At 54.7% G+C, this 20,894-nt stretch overlaps 1 protein-coding gene and 1 long non-coding RNA gene across 3 annotated transcripts; one reads left to right on the top strand and one right to left on the bottom strand.

The window, feature by feature from the left end:
• Nucleotides 1–275: 275 nt before the first annotated feature.
• Nucleotides 276–2,337, bottom strand: LOC132359636 (uncharacterized). Of its 2 annotated transcripts, none has more exons than XR_009500894.1 (2): nt 2,252–2,337; nt 276–574 (listed from the first exon to the last, which is right to left on the bottom strand). It is a non-coding gene; the product is annotated as an uncharacterized LOC132359636 (long non-coding RNA). The 2 variants fall into 2 exon arrangements; XR_009500893.1 differs by lacking the exon at nt 2,252–2,337 and adding an exon at nt 861–1,513.
• Nucleotides 1,642–19,960, top strand: NYNRIN (NYN domain and retroviral integrase containing). The gene is made up of 8 exons (XM_059913987.1): nt 1,642–2,157; nt 9,540–10,183; nt 10,303–11,889; nt 12,831–12,961; nt 13,102–13,198; nt 14,812–14,913; nt 15,136–15,237; nt 16,469–19,960. The coding sequence occupies exons 1-8, from the start codon at nt 1,960–1,962 to the stop codon at nt 19,308–19,310; spliced, it is 5,703 nt and encodes a 1,900-aa protein (XP_059769970.1). The 5' UTR covers nt 1,642–1,959; the 3' UTR covers nt 19,311–19,960.
• Nucleotides 19,961–20,894: the final 934 nt, after the last annotated feature.

Consider the following 20,894-nt stretch of genomic DNA (forward strand, 5'->3'; position numbering starts at 1 on the left):
AAATGAATTGGGTGCCTACTCTGTTCCAGGTGATGTGCCAGGTGTGGTACCTGTGTGGTCTAATTTGCAACCTGTGTTATAGATACCATCATCCCCATTTTTATGAGCTAAGGAAATGGAGGCACAAGAGTTCAAATAAATTACCCTCTTTTGCCCACTTATCAAGTACCTGATGCCTAAGCTTGACCTCTTCCCACCCTCCACACTGCCTCTTTGAACATAGGGTTAAACCTGAGAGTTTTCCTTCAAGATGTCACTGTGCGTGGAGTCCACAGTCCGTTGGAAGAGGGCAACAAGAAATAAGTGTTTATTCAGGGAAGGAGTAGGGAGCACGGGTACGAGACTCTCATTTGCTTCAGAGGAGAAACTGAGGCACCATAAGGCTAAATAAGGCAAGAGCTTCTTCTGATAAAGGGAGAACAGCTAGATGTGGGAAGAGTGGAGAGAGATGGAAGCTCCTCCAGAGGGTCTTCTTCTTCAAGGCGCTATGGAGAGGCAGCACAGGGACACCAGAGCGGGCAGACCTTGGAGCCAGAGGTGACACAGATACCCTTTTCTTTTTCTGGATTCCAATCTAGGGAGAAGAAGCAGGAGTGGAGGTGGGTGGCACAGGAGGGGCTGAGTCCAGGCCAGACGAGGACTCAGTGTGAGCCCCTCTCCCCTCCCCCAGTTGGGCCCTTTCCTTGCAGCGGGGTGCTCCTGGCTTTCTGCCTGCACCTGCACACAAACATGCCACGGCCCCTGCAGCCCAGATGTGCCAGGGCGGAACGAATTTGAAGTCCACTGCCCTTTGTCCCCATAGGTACACTTGTGCCTGTCAGACAGCAGCTCTGGGTTTGGGTTTGGAAAAGAAAGCTCACCGAGGCCCAGGATGCAGACTCTGCCCTCCACAGAGCCAGCTTCTGTTCAGGCCACAGGGCTGCAAAACGTGTTCTTTGTGCTGGGGATGCCTCCAGGGCAGGGTGTTGGAGGCGGCCCCCCAGCCAAGCAGCGGACTGGCTGCGGGTCGGGGGTTGAGGGAACCCTTAGAGGTTGTCACCAACCAGACCCTCACTCCCAGCCTAAAGCTTTCCCTCTTGGCTTAGCTCAAACTTGCTCAAAAAGGCTTTCATAAACAACGCAAGTCTGAAAACTCGGGCGCTCTCCCCGCCCCTCCAGCCCTGGGGGCTTCAGGAGGGTCTGGGCTGCCTGCCAGCCCCGGGCTGTCCCCAGACATGGGGATGGGGAGTGGGGAGGCGGTGCTGTTACCCTCTCCTTCCTGCTCGGTCTCCGGCCCAGAATTTCCACAGGCCCCAGCCTCCCAGGCTCCCCACCCTGCTCTCCCTTAACCCTTTCCTCCGAGGGAAGGAGGAGCGCAGGTCTCTGTTCTCCAGGGAGGCCTGGGAGGCGGCAGGGTGGGCAGGAGGAACTGAGAGAAAGGCCGGTCCCCGAAACCATACCCTCTCTCCCCCACCCGATGCCCCTCCTTCCCTTTCCCTCCCACTGGGGAAAGGGGAATGTGGAAGGAGATTTACTTTGACCCCCGGATTCTGGCTCTGGGCCCAAAACTCGAGTGGGAGGCAGAGGTTTCCAAGACCCTCCCCGCCCCCATCCCCGCCGCCTCCCTCCTCCTTCCGCGCCCCTTGAAGCTACCCAGCCGACTCAGCTAAAGTTCATCCTGGAGGGGCTGGCGCAGTAGTGAAGGGGGGAAGGCTGGGGGCGGAGGGAAGGGAGCCCGACTGGTCCCACCCCCGGCTGTAACCTCTGGCAGGAAGACATTGTAGCGGGAGCCGCCGCTGAAAGGCTCGGAGCTCCGGAGGAAGGGCGCCCGAGCCGCGGCGGGTGCGTCCGCGAGCCGGGACGACACGGGCCAAGGCGGGGGCGCGCCGCCGGGAGGAGGGGGCGTGGCTTCGGCGCCTTCGGCCGGGGGACCCCGGTGGCACTGTCGGCTCCCTCCTTCCTGGGGCGGGCGGGCCAGCCATGCTCCTGTCCGGGGGCGACCCTCCGGCGCAGGAATGGTTCATGGTGCAGACCAAGTCGAAGCCCCGGGTGCAGCGGCAGCGGCTGCAAGTGCAGCGCATCTTCAGGGTCAAGCTGAACGCTTTCCAGAGCCGCCCGGACACCCCCTACTTCTGGCTGCAGCTCGAGGGGCCCAGGGAGAACATGGGCAGAGCCAAGGTAAACAGCTTCTCCCCACCTATCACTTCCAGCCAGACCCTTCTCCCGCTCCTCGCCCCCCCGCCCCCCCAGGGGTCCCCAGAGGTCCCCCGACCTGGATTCGGCAGTATGGCGGGCAGGTACTGGGCCATCCTCCTGCCTTTCCAGATCTGCAGCCTTGGGTCCTTCCCTCTGGTTCCTTCTTTTTTTTCTGCCCCACCCCTCTCTTGCGTGTCACTTCTGTCCCTCAAGTGCGCTGAGAGAGGCTCGGCGTCGTGTGTCCCCCCGTGAGCCTTCCCTGGCCAGGGCCCCGCACTTACAGCCTGCTCCTCCATCTGGGAAGCAACTTATAAGGTCCTGCATTTCTGTAGTCTGTGCAACATACCTCTTTGTTCTCCACCAAGAGCCTGGAAGGCCCAGGTCTTACTGCCGCCTTTTAAGTCTCCTTAAATCCTGGGCTGCCCCTTGGAACCTCTCAGAGTGCTGGGACTGGAAGGGCCATTAAAGATGCTTCTAGAGCAATGCTGGCACTCTACAGATGAGGAATTGGGGGCTGGAGAGGGTAAGGGGCCTCCCTGAGCACTCAGGGTCGGGTAGGTGGGGCGTGGCAGGGGCTGGGACCAGAACCCAGGGCTCTGGGCTCCGCACCCCACACTCTTGATGCTCTAGGCAGCCTCTTGCAGGGGCTCAGAGGTGGGGCTGCAGCAACCCTGGAAGGCAGCAGCCCTAGGGGATGGGTGGGAATCTGGGAGGAGGGCTGTGGGCTTTCAGATGAAAGGGCTTGCTGTGTGGGGCTGGACGCTGGACAGGCCAGGTCACAGTGTGCCTCTCTCACATGTGCCCTGGCTTCTCTCATAAGCTTCTCCTCCGCTTGGGCCTCTCAGGTTCCCTCTGACCGCCCAGTCGTGGCCAAGGCCTCGCTCTTCCCCCAGATTCCCTTATCTTATCATTTCCTGGTAGAAATGCTGCAGCCTCCCTCAGCCCCAGACCACCTGCTCCCCCATGCACCCACCCACCCCAACACATACCCCTTCCCTAGCTGGGTCTCTATCAATATCCTAATTGGTCAAGGCCATGGGTGGGGGAGGCCCAGAACACACTGGCCAGTGGGCAGGCAGGCTGGAAAGTTCCTCCCTCAGCCCCTCTGTTGAGCTGCTTCGTCAGCAGTTTTTCCAGTTCTGACAGAGGTACTGGGGGAGGGGAGGGGTTCCTGCCTGGAGAGCAGATGTGCAGGAACCCCTGAGATGGAGACTTTTCAGTAGCTGGCATAGGGTAGGTTAACAAGAGGAGCCTTTGGATTGTTTTGGGTTCTTAATTTTTTTTTTTTTTAAGTAAGAGTGGTTTTGTTTATTATTTATTTATTTATTTATTTATTTATTTATTTATTTTTGTCTGCGTTGGATCTTCATTGCTGTGCGCAGGCTTTGTCTAGTTGCGGCGAGCGGGGGCTACTCTTCATTGTGGCGCACGCACTTCTCATTGCAGTGGCTTCTCTTGTTGCGGAGCATGGGCTCTAGGCACGCGGGCTTCAGTAGTTGTGGCACGCAGGCTCAGTAGTTGTGACTCATGGGCTCTAGAGCGCAGACTCAGTAGTTGTGGCGCACGGGCTTAGTTGCTCCGCGGCATGTGGGATCTTCCCGGACCAGGGATTGAACCCGTGTGCCCTGCATTGGCAGGCGGATTCTTAACCACTGCGCCACCAGGGAAGTCCCGGGTTCTTAATCTTTTTGTTAATTTGAAATACACCTGCTCACCCTTTTATGGGACTGGTGCTTTCTGAAGTGTCTAGCTCACCTGTCCCCTGCTTACATCTTCCATCAGCTTCTCCAGGCTTGGCTACTCCTGCTCCCACTGCTGCCTCAGAGTTCCTGGGCCCACCGACTTTCCCTCACACCTCAGGCCCTGCTAGTGTAACCAGTGGCTTTCTCCATTCCCCCCATCCTATCATCTCTTTCCCCTCTGTCTTCCCCCGCGGAAAAGCATGATTTAAGATGGAAACAACATGAGGGGTTTTGGGTAACTCCCTCCCTTATTGCACAGAATGAGCAGAAAGAAGAGATTTTTGGAGCTTTGGAGCAGGAGAGCAGGGAAGGTGGGGAGGATAAGGTTTTGTTCCAGAAGTTAGGAGATCTGGGTTCAATTTGCTGTCACCAAGTTACTGCTGGGACAGAGGGGTGTGGTGGAGAGAGTTGGAGGTTGGGGTTTGCTACCTTCTAACTGGCTGACCTCGGTCAAATCATTGACCTTCTCTTGAGCCTATTTCCTCATCTATAAATCCATATAATAATACCCACTTCATGGCAGAGTTGTAAGAGTCAATTGAAATAAGGCGTTCTTATGGACTTCTGCAAATGTGGAGAGTTACAGAGTAGAGATATCAGTTACTGTTTTTGTAACTAGCTGTATAACTTTGAATGAGTTCTTTTCCCTCTCTTGAGTCTCGGTCTCCTTGTTTGCAAAGTGAGAACCTTGGATCAAATGCTTTCTAAGGCCCAGCGATCTGATACAGGAAAATTTCCCACGTATAAGGATGTCTTGCGGTTTCCATGTGGAGGAGCTGTGGCTGACCCCAATCCCAGCTGTAGGGGCGCAGAATCACGCACCTGGATAATGGCCTAATATACACAGGCCAGCTGGCAGAGAGGGCTCAGTGAGACTGGAGGTTGTAGGATGGGGAAGGGGTGATGGATGGGGGTGTCTTGTCTGTGAGGGGAGGAGGGGTCAAGAAGGATACAGGCTTCTCTGGAGAAGAGCCCGGGTGTTTTCTACATTATATGCACTGTTTTTCCAGGAAAAACTCTGTAGAACCCAGAAGTGCCTTTAAGTAGTTTTCTTGTGGTGGGATTTAAAAAATAATGAAGACATTGCTGGAAATCCCATTCCTAGGCAGCAAAAAGAAACACTGGGGAGGTCTGGCCTTTCTGAGGTGAAATCAGCCTCACCTCAGCGTGGAAAGGAGGGTTTTTACTAATGATCAAAGTCGCCCAGAGACAAGCCCTGCTCGGCTCTTCTGTCCTCCTTGGCAACGATGTAAAGAAGGTTCGGGCACAGAGAGGACAGGTGACAGCTTGATTCTCCCCTTTTTGGACACGATGGAGGGAGGGAGGTGATGGGGAGCCAGAGGTTGGGGTGGGGAGCTGTGGGACAGGGTGTGGTTTGCTGACTTTGGGCTTTGCTGTCAGGAGGAAGTTGATCTGTCCCTGGCCCACACTGACTGTGAAAAGTACCACGGAAGCTGGTAGTGGCCAGGTGTGTGCTGGAACCAACTCCTGCTGACCCATCGTTGAAAATTCAGGAAGTTTTTGAGCCAATGGAGTCCTGTTGGTAGTTTGAAGTCAACCATGGAGGGAGTATTTACACCACAGAAATTGGCAAATGCTACAAATTGGGACTATTTCCCCCATAACTGCATGATTGTTAGACACTTACCAGCACATCTAATTGTGTTGTGGGCACCTAATCCTTCTCCCTTTATTTTAAACTTAATTTTTCTTTTATCAAAATAATACATAATTTAAAAGTCCAATGATTTTTAAAAAGCTCACAGTATAACGCAGTGATTCCTTGCTTTGTCCCTGCCAACTGCCTCTTCAGTGCTCTTCCCTGTAGAAAATATCCTCTCTGGCATTTCTACATCTCCACATTCCTAAAAAAATATGTAGCTACTATATCTTTTGATTAAACAATTTTAGATATCTTTTTACTTCCTATTATTATAGATGAGGATTTAGCTTCCTTATATTGCCATCCCTTCTTTCTTCCCAGTATAGTTATATTTCATTTTTCTGTTAAATCTGTATTTAGTGTTTGCAACATTATGCCCTTGCAAATATCATTTACATCTAAGTGTTGAAGTGTACTATGATTAGGTTTTCTCTCTTACTTTTCGATTTCCCTGAGGTAAAGAACTCAACTCCTTTCTAGTTTGCTTGTTTTCCTTTGTACCCATTGCTAATTCTTATAACTTTCAGTAGCTTCTCACTACAATTTTCTACAAGGACAATCTATCGATTCAAGGTGGTCTGTCAGTTCCAGATTTTTTCCTGGGGGCATCCTTCTTTCTGTCTGGTCAGGACTGCACAGCTGTCATCCTGAGACTCCCGTTTGCTGTCATTCTTGGCATCCTCTTGCCTTCTTTCCTTGTTAGATACCTCGTTTCCTGGACGCTGTGTCTTTGTCTTGAGTTGGTGGAGCACGTCCTTCAGTAGCGTCATCAAGTTAGAAAGATGGTGCCGAAACAAGAATGTTGTTTCTGCAGTCCCACTCTCCAGTCTGAACTAGTCGTCCTCTATGCCTCCTAGAACAGTGCCTGACACGTAGTAGGTGCTCAGTAGTGTTTATTGAATGGATGAGTACATTCTGAGATTTCTCTCCACAATCTTCCTGGAGATTGTCTTTGCTTTTTTTTTTTATGTTGGGTCTCCTTTCTTGGTTTCTTTTCTTGATTTGCTGGAAAATGCTCTCTAGTAGCTTCCTGAGAAAGGTTTTATAGGAGGTAAACTCTTGGGGTTGCATATATGCATATCTACATTGCATATCTGATGGCCACTTGATTGACAATTTGGCTGGTATCAAATTATACATGGAAAATTATTTTCCTTCAGAAATGAGAAGGCATTAATCCATTGACTTCTTGCTTTAGGGATATCTGAAGCTATTCTTGGTCCCTGGTCCTTTGTATGTGAAGTTTTTTTTCTCTCTGGAAGTCTGTAGTTTCCCACACTGTTCTGAGGTGCCCCAGTGAGACCCCTCTGTGTGAGTATCTGTCTTCATCCATCATCAGTTACTATTGCGGAGTCTCTATATGGGAAGAATGAGTTTCTCTGCACTCAGCACTCACCGTAGACCTCACTACTGGCCTTCCTCTCTTCCTTCATGATTTTTATGGTACCCACACCCTCAAGCATGCTGATCAACCTCTGATCCTAAGACCTTGTCTTTTACTTTCCACAGAACGAACTCCAGTGGGTAGGGAGGTACTTGCTCAGCCTTTGTGTAGAGGGGTGGGTGGACTCCCAGATCTAACTGCTCCTCAAACAACTTTACCTTAGTCCACCTTTTAAACAATGTTCTCTTTCATTCCCAATTCCAGAGTTTCTTGGTGCTGCCATTTTTTTGAGCTTTTTGAGTATTCTGCGGTGTAATTTGGGGTGGTTCTGGAAAGCAGACAGTGTATGGCAACTGACTTATGAGAAAGGAGAATCCTAAGACAGGATTGATCAAGTATAGAGCAGTAGAAAACTACCTGGTGGTATTGTTTTTATTTAACTTACAAGTTGACAAATGACTTGCGGGACATTGGGCAACATATTTTAACAAATGCACATTTTTCTGTGCTTATTTTGTTCCTGCCTCTTCTCTATTTTTTATCCTCTTGGAGAAAAAGGTCTGGGTGGGCTTTAAGCAGGAAAATTGCTCCAGATATTTTCTGGATGTAAATGCCTGTTGTTTCCATATCTGTTTTAGCTCTAAGTTATAGACAGCATCATGGTTAAGACCCCAGACTTTGGAGTCAGAGTGCCTAAGTGTCCCAGCCTACTACCTGTGTGACCTCGGACATGTGTCCTTCCTTGCTCACCTAAAATGGGGATAATAGTAATTTCTTTATAGGGCTGAGAGAGGAATCAATGAGCTGATGTATGTAAAGAGCCTGGCACATAGTAAGTATTCAGTAAATATCAGTTCAGATGTATTATTTTGAAAATTATCTCATTTCCAATATATCTTTTTGTTTAAAAATATTGATGGTTAATGGAACAATAAATATTTTAAGGTCTTTGCAGAAGGAGAAAGAAACCACCCACCATCTTCTTCCCGAGCACATCTCTTCATTTTTACATATTGTTTTCATGTAGTTAGAATGTGGGGTGCATGGGGTGGGGGAGTTTGTTCAGGTCTATGAGAGTTATTCCACCTGGTCAGATTCACCCTTGCCAGGCAGTGTGGACCAGCTGAGGTTCTGGGTGGGAGGGGTTGGCTTGGGATGTCTATCAGATTTTGAGCTGATTTTAGACTGACTGAAAAGGCGTTAGACATGGGCCTAAGTGCCTGGGTGTACCTTAGGCCCTTTGGGGAAGGTGTTGGAGGTCCATAGCCTGGCCATGTGGCAGAGATAAGCTTAGGCCTGAGCAGGGAAGGATGGTCTGGGTACTGAGCAGAGGGGCCAGAGTGGTCTTTGGGATGGCTGCTGGAGATCCAAAATGGAGCATTCGTTCCATAATGGAACTGTCATGGGAAAGCGGGAAGAGGGATGACTGTCACTGACACAGGCATGAGGAGGGACTTGAGGGCTAATGCAGTCATCAAGGGTTGGCTGATTAAGAGGGAGTGCTCATGGTTCTTTGGAGCTCATGGGGTCATGCTGGTGGAACTCAGCCATATAGTGGAGGAACCCAACCTCTCCTGTCCCAGTGACTGCTAAAGACTGAGTGTGTGAGCCCTGGAAACACAAGGACCTGGTGCCCAGATGGCCAGAGGTTTCCCTTCTGGTTCAGCCATTGTGCGTATCTGTGGGGATCCCCTGGATACTGGCCCAGCAACTTACCTTCTCCTCTGTCCCCTCTGGATAACAGAGTTACCATGGTTACAGGTACAGGTTGTGCCGGAGACCTTCTGCAGGGGGATTAACCAGAATCTCAGTGGATTACCCTGTAGTCACTGTGTAGTCAGCCTAAGGACATGGAAAGAGCTCTGGTTTCAGAGTCAGATGGATGTGGGCTGTGGTCCTTACCCAGTCACCCACTAGCTCTGTGTCCTTGGGTAAGCGATAGAGCCTTTCTGAGCCTGCAAAATGGGAATAGGCTGTGCCAGGCATAAGCTAAGCACTTCTTTTGTATTATCTCACTGAAGCTTCATAATAGCCTAATAAGGTGGGAACCATTATCCCCATTTTACAGATGAGGAAACGTAGGCATAAGGATAGTAGATAACTTACTCCAGGTCACATAAGTTCCTGGCACATGGAGGGTACTCAGTAATGTACCATCCCCCTCCCCCCAGCTATTTCACAATTCTAGAACGCCAGGGTAGGACTGGACCTTAGGAGTATCTAATTTAATCCATCATTTTATAGGTGAGGAGACTGAGGCCCTGAGAAGATGACAAATTTCCCACGGTAACCTTAACCCACTGAGGTCAGGTTGGAACTAGAACCAGGGCCCCTGACTCCAAGCCCAGGTGCTCCCCCGCCCCTCCGGCCTCCCCCATCTGTCAGAGCTCCCTGGAAAGAGATGAGTGTGTGAGGAGTCAGGACCAGGGAGAGAGTGTTGGGCCGGGGGGTGGGGGTGGGGGTTGTCATTTGGCTTATGGCGGGCAGGGGCAGGGCATGTGCTTGTGAGGGGAGTGAGTGCCAGTGGCAGGCCCATAACGGCTGGCTTCCTTTGTGCTCTCCCCACTGGCTTCAGGAGTATCTGAAGGGCCTGTGCAGCCCGGAGCTGTGGAAGGAGGTCCGCTACCCGGCGGCCCTGCACTGCGCCTTCCTTGGGGCCCAGGGCCTCTTCTTGGACTGCCTGTGCTGGAGCACGCTGGCCTACCTGGTGCCTGGCCCGCCGGGCTCCCTGATGGTGGGCGGGCTGACCGAGTCTTTCATCATGACCCAGAACTGGCTGGAGGAGCTGGTAGGGCGGCTGCGCTGGGGCCCTGCCCCTCTGCTCACCCCCCGGGGCATCTGGGAAGCCGAGGTGACCCGGGCTTTTGGGGCTCTGGTCTGGATCCGTGGTGACCAGTATGCAGGGGACCTGCTGCAGCTGCCCGCAGCAGTCCAGGAACTGCTGCTGAGCCTGGTGCGGGATGCTGCGGGCAAGGAGGACATCATCCAGTGGCTCGGCTGCATTGGCGCCTCCGAGTCCCGCTCGGACCCCGAGCTCCTGATCTGCCCAACCCACCAGCAGAAGGAAGGTCCAGCCATGGTGTCCATGGGAGACGGTCCTGGGCCTTTTCTGGAGATGGGGAGCCCAGAAAATTCAAAGAGGTTAACCAGCCTAGGAGCCATGGGGGCGCTAATCCCAGGCCAGAACACTCAGCTGGAGACAGCAAACCAGCTGGTACGGTAAGTTCTGGAGAATCAGTTTGGCTTCTCTGCCCTTGCTCCTGCTCCCCAACCCCCGGGAAATAGTTTGGGACCTAACTGGCCTTACCACCTTTCCAACAAACTTGGGTTTCCTCCAGGGTTGGTTCCAACAACCAAGGTGGTACGGACAGTGCTTGTGAGGAAGGGTCAGTACAAGCCAGCAGCAGCCAGGACCCCGCGGACCGCACACAAGCCTCGTCCCAGCAGCGGCAGGCCCGGAGGGGGGAAGACAAGCTCCCTCTCCAGCCTCCAGTATCAGCCCTGAGTGTGTGCTCGCCCTGGAAGTCCTGGACCCCGGGGCCAGCCTTTGGGCCCTTGTGGCCGGGGACTATTGCTGCAACCTTCTGGAGGATCAATGAACTGCATTCTCTCCACCTGGCCTGGCTCCTGTCCCAGGCTTGCTTCAGTTTCCCTTTCTGGCAGAGGCCACTGGGCCCCATTCAGTTCAAGCTGCCAGGGCAGAATCCTTTGCCCTTAAATCTGGGATGGAAACAGAAGGAGCTGGTTCCTTTGCCCAGTGTGGAAAGCCCAGACTGTAGACCAGATGGGGGGCCAGGAGGAGAGGCAGCCCTTCAGAATTGCCCAAGGCCAGAGACCCCTAAAAAAGTAATGAGTTTATTGGTGGTCTCAGGAGGCTCAGGGGCAAAGGACAAGGCTAGCCCAGGACTTCCACAGATAGGGCCACCTTTGACCTCTACACCCCAACTCCAAGCTGGAAGTGAGCCGGGGGATCGAGGAAATATGCAGTGGGATTGTAAGGAGCCCGAAGAGAGGCCGTTTCCAGGGCCTTCCACAGGGCAAGGGGTGCCTACTGCTCAGGGGAGGCCTGCCACTCAAGGGGGGCTGACAGCTCCTTCAGGACCTGAACCTCAAACAGTGCCTGAAACTCTCAAAGTGCCCATGGCTGCAGCAGTGCCCACAGCTCAAACCCCACCCACAAATCCCGTGCTGCCTGAAGCCCCCAAAGTGCCTGAAACCCAGACTATGCCGGCAGTCCATGAAGAACCTGCAGCCCCCAAAGTGCCTTTGGCTCCGACAAAGCCAGCAGCTCAAGTGGTGCCCACGGCACAAAAGGCAGCTGTGGGTGAACTGGCACCAGCAGCTCAAATGGTGCCTGCAGCCCCCAAAACTCCCACAACTCAGAAAAGGCATGCAGCGAAAACATCACCTGCAGGTCCCCAAACACCCAGAGCCCAGACTGGGACTACAGCTAAAACAGGGTCTGCAGCTCCCAAAGCACCTGCAACTCCTAAAGCCCCTGCAGCCCCCAAAGCACCTGCAGCTCCCAAAACTTCCAGAGCTCTGAAAATGCCTGCAGCTCAGAAGGCACCTACAGATCCAGGGCCAACCCTGGATGCAGCCAAATTCCCAAGTGAGGGCCAGCCTTCGTCAAGGGGCAGTGCTTCCTTCCTGAAGGGCCAGGGGGAAGCTGGAAGGCAGGGGCCCCAGTCCAGTGGCACTTTGGCTCCCAGTAGTAAGCGCCAACCTCAGGTGGAGGGGCTCCTAGGGGCGTGGGAGGGGGTTCCGAGGCAGCCGCCTCGCCACCCACAGGCGAACAGCACAGTAACCAGCTTCCAGAGGTACCACGAGGCCCTGAATACACCCTTTGAGCTGAACCTGTCAGAAGAACCGGGGAACCAGGGGTTGAGGCGTGTGGTCATTGACGGCAGCAGCGTGGCCATGGTGTGAGTAGCCACGGACCTGGGGCGGGCTGGGGTTGCTGGGGAGCTCGGGCGGGGCGTCCCTGGGGTGATAGACTGTGGGCATCCTTTCTTGACCTCTGTATACGGGTGACATGGGGTTCAAATGGGGGAAAGATGGGAGGGAAGTGGTACATGTTGAGGGGCTACGGCATGCTGGGTGGTGTTCATGGAATCATCACAGCAGCCTTCAAAAGTAGGTTTCTGTTCTCCTTCCCTCATAGAAGCAGCAACAGGCTCAGAGAAGCGATTAATCTTGACCAAGGTCCCAGAGCCAGTAAGGGGCCCAGCTGGCCTTTGGGTTCAGATCTGCCCACTGCCCAGGCCCATGCTCTTCCCATTTCAGCCTGCCTCACATAGCATGGGATCTGTCAACCCCAGGCCAGTTTTCAAATGTTTAGCCCAGCCCTTAAGGTCCAGCACTGATCTCCCCTGTGAAGCTTTTCCCAACCATGCCAACTCTCAGAGATCACCCTCTCTGCACAGCACTTACTGCTGTATACGTGCTAGCATAAATACATGCAGGATGTTTTCATTTGCCCACACAGTAGAATAGGTATCTGTGCTGAGCACACTCCCAGCACACAGTTGGTCAGCAAATGTTTGTTTGCTTCCAGTCCTAAACTGAGCTCTTTGGATGTAGAGGTTGCCTTTTCCTTCCTTTTGCCCTGGAGGCCCCTACACACACACACACACACACACACACACACACAGCAGGTGAGTGGACCCAGTAGGTGCTCACTGTTTGATGATGGAGAGAGGGGAGGGGGCATTGTTGGTGCCCGTGGTGCTGATGCCCTGGCATTGCCAGATGTGCTGCCCTAGGCTGGCTCTGAGGGAGGGGTGGAGAGGCAGGGCCATTCCTAGGGCAGAAAATTGCTACCTCACTAATTCCCCCCATCTCCCCCCCTACCCCCCAACCCCAGACACGGCCTCCAGCACTTCTTCTCTTGCCGGGGCATTGCCATGGCAGTGCAGTACTTCTGGAACCGGGGACACCGAGAGGTCACTGTGTTTGTACCCACCTGGCAGCTTAAGAAGAACCGGAGGGTGAGAGGTGAGCTGTCCCCAGCTGCCCAGCCCCTCCAGTGGGCTTACTCTCTATGCCGTACTTTTCCTTGCCTTTCTGTCCCCACCACGGCCTTTTCCACTTAGCCCTTCCTCTGACCATCACTGTCTTTTGCCTTTCACCTCCAGAGAGCCACTTTCTGACGAAGCTACACTCCCTCAAGATGCTTTCAATCACCCCCTCTCAGCTCGAGAACGGCAAGAAGATCACTACCTACGATTATAGGTGTGCTGGTCTGCAGGCCTTCTCTTGTGGGGCCCCGGGGCTTGGGCTGGGGTGGTGTGTCAGGTGGAGTCTTGCCTCATTTGCTCTGGGGAGATGGAAGCAAATATGTCAGAGGGTCATGTCTAAGAGGGTGGTGTGGTGCACCGTCCCTCTGTAGGCAGAGGGAGAGACACAGAGAGGAGAGGGCTCCAAGGTCGGCTCTATTCAAACCCAAGAGGTGTTCCTGAATTTGGGACTCTGCAGCCCAATTTCCCTGAGTTAAGAGGCTTTCTCCCCCATGAAGTATGGGGTGAAACCCTCTGCTTTCTTTGGGTGGTACTAGCCCAGGTGACTCCTGGTTCTTCAAGAGAGCTGCTTCCCCCAGCAGCTGATTTGGGTGCCAGTTTGGGTTTTCTCAAGGAATTGCTGCAGTCTTTTCCTCCCACCAGCCCTCGCCCTGGGAGGAGGTATGTGACGGGAGCCCTGGCTGGGCTCTGAAAATGGAGTCAGATTGGCCCTGTCTCCTAGCTAAAGCCTGAATGCCTCCCTACTTGCCAGTCCTCAGCACCCACTCCCCAGCGTGGCTGCAGGACCCGTGTGCATAGGGGTGCCTGTGATGCTGCCTCTGATGGGACCGAGAAGGCCCTGTCCAGGTCACTGACCCTGGGCTGGACTCGATGCCCAGCAGGCCAGGTCTTGGCTCCACTTAGGCACCTCCCATGCCAGGCAGGGAGAAGTTCTGTTCCTCCCCAAGACCTGGCGCCCACTCAGCCTTCAAGCCTGGGAAGGGCTGGGCAGGGCAGCTCAGGCATCCTTCCTTCAAGAGCTGGCCCCCCACCCTGGGTAAGGTCTTTAAGTGCCTTTAAATTCAGGCCTGGGTTTGAGGGAAGGTAGCTTTCCTGCAGGAGGCCCCTCTGCTGGTCACTTGTGGAATTGCATGCTCGTGGCCGCCAGAATGGCACTCTGCAGGGAATGTCGAGAAGTGGGTGGCCTTTGCTTTCTTTCCTGGTCACAGCCCTCTTTCGAGGAGAAGTGATCCTTGGAAAAATGGATTTGTTTATTCAGGTATGTGTTTTTATACGTGTATACACATATCCATATGTATGTATGTGTGTCTTGGCATGTACCTGAGTGTTGTGCATTGGCAAAGAGTAATCATGGAATACTTGGTACATGCTGTGTGGCGGGCACTGAACTAGACACTTCAGTGTCTAGTGTATTGTCTCATTCAGTTTAATCCTCACAGCAATAGAAGGTAGGTATTTTATGTTAGTTTGACAGATGTGGAAACCGAAGAAGTAAAAATGCACGTATGGATGTGGACAAGTGCATGTCTTTCTGTGTGCGGGTCTGAGCATGTGTATGTGAATGCCTATGTGTAAAATAGGGGTCTATGTTTGCATATACAGTTGGGGGATGTGCATCCCAGTTCTCCCTCCCAGGGGCGAGTGGACATCCCAGTCGACTGCATAGACGAGGATGGGCTCTTGAGTCTTGGCTCCCCGACTATCAAGGGCAGCGTTTTTGTCCAACACACCTCAACAGGAGGCTGCAAGTTCATTTTCTCAGAGGACTGGGGAGGTGAGGGTCTGGGTGCTGGGTCGTTAGCGACTTCCCCTCTCCTCTCCCTGCAGGTTCATGGTAAAGCTGGCGGAAGAGACAGATGGCATCATCGTCACCAACGAGCAGCTCCACGTCCTGATGAATAATTCCAGGAAACTTATGGTCAAAGATCGGTGAGGCAGCTCCCAGGGGATTGGGCTGTTCCTTCCCCTCGGGGGCTGGGCAGTCCCTGGCAGGAGGGGTTTGGGCAGGGGGAAGGGCCTTGGAGCAGTGCTCCATCAGCACCTGCTGGGAGGAGATGTGGGTCTCAGCCCCTGTGGAGATACCAGGTGGCAGCAGGGTGTGGGTGGGTCAAGGGCTCCTCTGTGACGTTTCCTCCTCCATCCCGGGTCCAGCCTGCTGCCCTTCACTTTTGCGGGGAATCTCTTCATGGTGCCCGACGATCCTCTGGGCCGTGACGGCCCCACTCTGGATGAGTTTCTGAAGAAGCCAAACAGGTAATGGGCCAGGCACCCCCCTCCACACCCCTCCTCCCAGCCGCTCCTGGGGCTGGCTGGAAGCTTCCCCTTGGTGCTAGCCAACGTTTGTCTAGGGCTTAATAGTGAGCAGAGTGATTTGAGTTTTTCAGGTCTTTGTACTTCCACCCACATGTGCACATCCATAAACCACTTACAATATGGTTTTACAGTTTCACAGTCTTGCACACATGCTTCAATACTATATGTAACATTCCACAACTGGCATTTGTCGCCATGTTTTATTGTTTTTCCCAGATGTATGCCATGTTAGTTCATGTGGCTGGCTTTAATGTCCATGCTCTATTCCATTATGTGAGTACCCAACAGGTTTATGGGGTCTTTTGTGGAGGGCCATTCGACAGTTTCCGTGTTATGCTGTTGGTACCAGTGCTGCAGTGAACCGCCTTGTTCTTGTTTCATTGTGTGCAGGGGGAGCTGTGTCTGGAGTATATACCAAGTAGAACTTTTTCCACATTTATTACCCGCTTTGATCCTCACAGCTCGAGTTAGGCATACGTGACCGCTGTCCTCGTTTTACAGATGAGGAATCTGAGACTCAAGTACTTTCCCGAGGTCGTTGTGCTGCTGCCGGCAGAACTGATTTGCAATAACTCAGTTCCTCTGGCTTCCACCCACTCTGAGCCGCCTTGCTGCTCACCTCCCAGTTCCCTGGGCCCGGCAGGGGACTGTGGTCAGGACCTTCTGGGCAGGGCACTGCTTCCCGGGCCAGGTCCCCCAGTCCCATTTCTCCAATTTGAAGAAAAGTGACGTGGCCGAGGTTTGCGTGCTGTGCGCTCCCAAGCCCCACGTCAAGCCTCCTTCCCTCTCCTGACCTCCCCCGGCTTGCTCATCCTGGAGTCTGATTGGAAGTACCAGCCATCTAATTCTTATCAAACCATTGGCTTAAAACTGGTTGGACATGTCACTTGGTCAATGAGGTTTTGATTGGGTAAGTCTTCAAAGCCCAGATGAATCTCTAACATGGCCGTCCGGCAGATGCTGGGAGTGGAGGGAATATCTGCGGGCAGGTCCTGTCTGAGGCTGTGCCATGTTGGAGGCTGGCCCTCGGCCCAGCCTCAGGGAAACTCAGCAATGGGGTGAGGCTCTGTGGGGCTTCCACAGATGTGGTTTCGCCTTGGATGGCCTCTCGGGGCGGGCTGTCCCCCCCACCTCCTCCATCAGACTCCTCTGTCCTGCTGTTTTGGTGTAGGTTGGACACTGACATTGGCAACTTCCTGAAGGTGTGGAAGACCCTTCCTCCCAGCTCTGCCAGTGTCTCTGAGCTGAGTGAGGATGCTGACCCTGGGCCCCCAGAGAGTCCGCAGAACGTGGAAGAAGTCAGGGAGGAGAAGGAGGAGAGGCAGGATGAGGAGCAGGAGATGCAGAAGCCGGCCGAGAAGGAGGATGACCTGGACTCTTCGCTGATGTCCGTGTTCAGGGCTGAGTGCTCTTCCCTCTCAGAGGAGATACTCCGGTGCCTCAGCCTGCACGACCCCCAGGATGAAGCCCTCGACATCGATCTCCTGCCGGCGGTACCTTCTCCCTCCCTGGGCATCCCCTGGGATGGGAAGTCTCCCTGCCAGCAAGTTCTTGCCCAGCTGGCCCAGCTGACCATCCCCAGCAACTTCACCGCGCTCTCCTTCTTCGTGGGATTCATGGACTCCCACCGGGACGTCATCCCTGACTATGAGGCCCTCGTGGGGCCCCTGCACAGCCTCCTCAAGCGGAAGCCAGGCTGGCAGTGGGACTGGGAGCACGAGAAGGCCTTCCTGGCCCTGAAGCGAGCTCTGGTGTCCGCCCTCTGCCTGACGGCCCCCAACCCCCAGCTGCCCTTCCGCCTGGAGGTGACGGTGAGCCAAGTGGCCCTGACGGCTGTCGTGTACCAGGAGCGCTCAGGGAGAAAGCACCCCGTAGCCTATACCTCGAAACCCCTCCTCCCCGACGAGGAGAGCGAGGGCCCGCAGTCAGGGGGAGACAGCCCCTATGCCATGGCCTGGGCCCTCAAGCACTTTTCCCGCTGCATTGGAGACACCCCAGTGGTCCTGGGCCTTTCCTATGCCTCCCGGACCACTGTGGACCCTGGGGCATGGGACGGCCGCAGGGTTGCCAAAGCATGGTTGATCAGATGGTCCCTCTTGGTACAGGACAAGGGCAAGAGGGCACTGGAATTGACCCTTCTCCAGGGCCTGCTGGGGGAAAACCGGCTGCTCACTCCTGCGGCTTCCATGCCTCGTTTTTTTCAGGTTCTGCCTCCTTTTTCCGACCTGTCCACTTTTGTCTGCATCCACATGTCGGGGTATTGCTTTTACCGAGAGGATGAGTGGTGTGCTGGCTTCGGTCTCTATGTTCTGTCTCCCACCAGCCCCCCTGTCTCCCTTTCTTTCTCTTGCTCCCCTTACACCCCGACCTATGCCCACCTGGCGGCCGTGGCCTGTGGCCTGGAACGCTTTGGCCAGTCCCACCTGCCCGTGGTTTTCCTCACGCACTGCAACTGGATCTTCAGCCTCCTCTGGGAGCTCCTGCCCCTCTGGAGGGCTCGGGGCTTCCTCTCCTCCGACGGGGCTCCACTACCTCACCCAAGCCTGCTCTCCTACATCATAGCGCTCACCTCCGGCCTCTCATCCCTTCCATTTATCTACCGAACCTCCTACCGGGGCTCCCTGTTTGCTGTGACGGTGGACACCCTGGCCAAGCAGGGTGCCCAGGGGGGCGGCCAGTGGTGGAATTTGCCGAACGATGTTCCCGTCCCTGTAGTGTCTCCCCGTACCACGGGCAAGAGGCCCAACTTGCTGGCATTACAGCTGAGCGACAGCACCCTGGCTGATATCATTGCCAAGCTGCAGGCCGGGCAGAAATTATCCAGCTCCTCACCCTTCAGTTCTGCCTTTAACTCCCTCAGCCTAGACAAGGAGAGCGGCCTGCTTATGTTCAAGGGAGACAAGAGGCCCCGGGTCTGGGTAGTCCCGAGGCAGCTCCGGAGGGATCTGATTTTCGCTGTGCACGACCTCCCCATGGGGGCCCACCAGAGGCCCGAGGAGACCTACAAGAAGCTGCGGTTGCTGGGATGGTGGCCGGGCATGCAGGAGCACGTGAGAGATTACTGTAGGAGCTGCTTGTTCTGCATCCCCCGGAATCTCATAGGCAGTGAGTTGAAGGTTATTGAGTCCCTGTGGCCCCTCAGGTCCACCGCCCCCTGGTCCCACCTGCAGATCGAGGTGGTGGGCCCAGTCACTGTCAGCGAGGAGGGCCACAAGCATGTGCTGATTGTGGCTGATCCCAACACCAGGTGGGTAGAGGCATTCCCGCTGAAGCCCTACACGCACATGGCCGTGGCCCAGGTGCTCCTTCAGCACGTGTTCGCGAGGTGGGGTGTACCGGTGAGGCTGGAGGCCGCCCAGGGCCCCCAGTTTGCCCGCCATGTCCTGGTAAGCTGTGGGCTGGCCCTGGGAGCCCAGGTGGCTTCCTTGAGTAGGGACCTCCAGTTCCCCTGCCTGACGAGCTCCGGGGCCTACTGGGAATTCAAGAGGGCCCTCAAGGAGTTCATCTTCCTGCATGGCAAGAAGTGGGCGGCGTCCCTGCCCTTGCTGCACCTGGCCTTTAGGGCCTCCTCCAGCCAGGCCACGCCGTTCCAGATCCTGACGGGGGGCGAGGAGAGGCTGACCGAGCCCCTGTGGTGGGAGGTGAGCAGTGCAAACATCGAAGGGCTCAAGATGGATGTCTTCCTGCTACAGCTGATGGGGGAGCTGCTGGAGCTCCACTGGAGGGTGTCTGAGAAGACGAGTGAAAAGGCTGAGAATAGGCGTTTCAAGCGGGAGAGCCAGGAGAAGGAGTGGAATGTGGGTGACCAGGTCCTCTTGCTGTCCCTCCCCAGGAACGGCAGCAGTGCCAAGTGGGTGGGTCCCTTCTATATCGGGGACCGGCTGAGCCTGTCCCTCTACAGGGTCTGGGGCTTCCCCACCCCAGAGAAGCTTGGGTGCATCTATCCTAGCAGTCTGATGAAGACCTTTGCCAAGAGTGGCACCCCGCTGTCCTTCAAGGTCTTGGAGCAGTGAGCTGGAGCAGTGGGGGAGCCCCCCGCCCCAGGGTCCTGGGCTTCTGCTGCTAGGCCTCCCCTTGTCCCCAGCAATGCTCTCACAGGCCCCTGGGGGCCCTTCATTGTGCCTTTTGTAGAGAAGTTACTTCATAAAGCTTTGCTGAACTGCCTTGAACTGGGGACCAGCCTCCCTATGGAAACATGCCCAGTATGGGGTATTGGGAGAATCTGTTGAAGGCTGTCAGATGTGGGCCTCTGATAATTTTACCCTGGCAGGTATCCCTTCCTGGGGCAGGCCAGGTTCAGTGTCTCTCCCCAAGTGAAAGTGTACATATACACGCGTAGTCCAGAATCTTATTTCTGGCTGCCTTTACCATGAAACAGTGTGGCTCTGGACCTCAGAATCAAAACCACATTCCCCTCTCAAACAGAAACCTCGATTGTGGGCTCCTCCCCCGATTGTTGTCCCTGACTGGGGACCCTTTGCCCTTGAATCTGTCACAGCTGACCCAAATCCATGTGGGCTGTGGAGAGGCAGGCCGTCCCTTATCTCATGGTTCGCTTTCTCAGGCCAGGCTAGGCCTGCCCAGCTGTCAAGGAAAGGCTGGCAGTCCTGGGCCTCGAGGCTCGGAGCTGGGGTGGGAGGACGGCCGGCCAGCCATCCTGTAGGTGCATCCTGCCCGTCAGCACGGGAAGGGCAAGGGCGAGACGGAGTCAGCCTACCTCATTTGACTCCAGCCAATGGAGACGCTCCCTGACCCCGGCTTCGATGATATCGAGCCCACAGGAGTCAAGGATCTCGATGCCAAGTGTGGCATCTCTACCTGAAGAGCTGCTTCGACTAGACCAAGGGGCCCAGGCCTCGGCTTCAGGGGGAGGGTGACTGAAATGAGTGGTCTGGCACACGGTGAGGTGCTGGTGTGGCTCTACCTCCCAATCCCACCCCGCAGCCCGCAGCCCGCTCCTCCCACTGCCACTGTACCCTGCATCCCCAGACCCTGCATAGTGTACGACTGCTCTGTTTGGATTCCCCAGACCCCCACCCTAGTCCCCTGGACCCTGCCTTCTGGGTAGAGAAAATCCCGGCCTCCCCGAGAGCCGCTCTGCAAAGATCACTGACTGCAAGAGTGCGTTTCTCACAGGTGTGTGTGCCTTCACTCTCCCTCCGAATGGCTGCTGCTGCCGACAGAGGGGGGTCCAGGTGGAGGCCAGCACTGGGTCACTCTGGCTGGGCCTCTAAGTAGTTTTATTTCTCCAAAACTGAGCCAGTCTCCTGGCCTAGCTCCAGTTGCGAAAACGCTTGCCATTGCTAGAGCCAGAGTAGAGCCTGCCACTGAGTCCAATTAGCTTGTTTTACAGCCGAGGAAAGAGGCCCAGAGAGGGGAAGTGACTTGCCCGAAGTCACAGAGATAGTTGGTGGCCGAGCTGGGACCAGGATTAAGCTTCCTGATTCTCTTTTCGCCACAGATGGGGTTCAAGTGAGAGAAGGTCTCAAAATCTTATACCCATCTTCCCTCCAGCTCCTCATCTCCCAGATCTTGAAGACAAACTACTTAGGTGTTGCCCTCAAACCATTTCTAGCTGTTAATTCTGTCCAGGAAAG

This window comes from Balaenoptera ricei, chromosome 2, assembly GCF_028023285.1.
Source record: "Balaenoptera ricei isolate mBalRic1 chromosome 2, mBalRic1.hap2, whole genome shotgun sequence".
Taxonomy (NCBI): domain Eukaryota; kingdom Metazoa; phylum Chordata; class Mammalia; order Artiodactyla; family Balaenopteridae; genus Balaenoptera; species Balaenoptera ricei.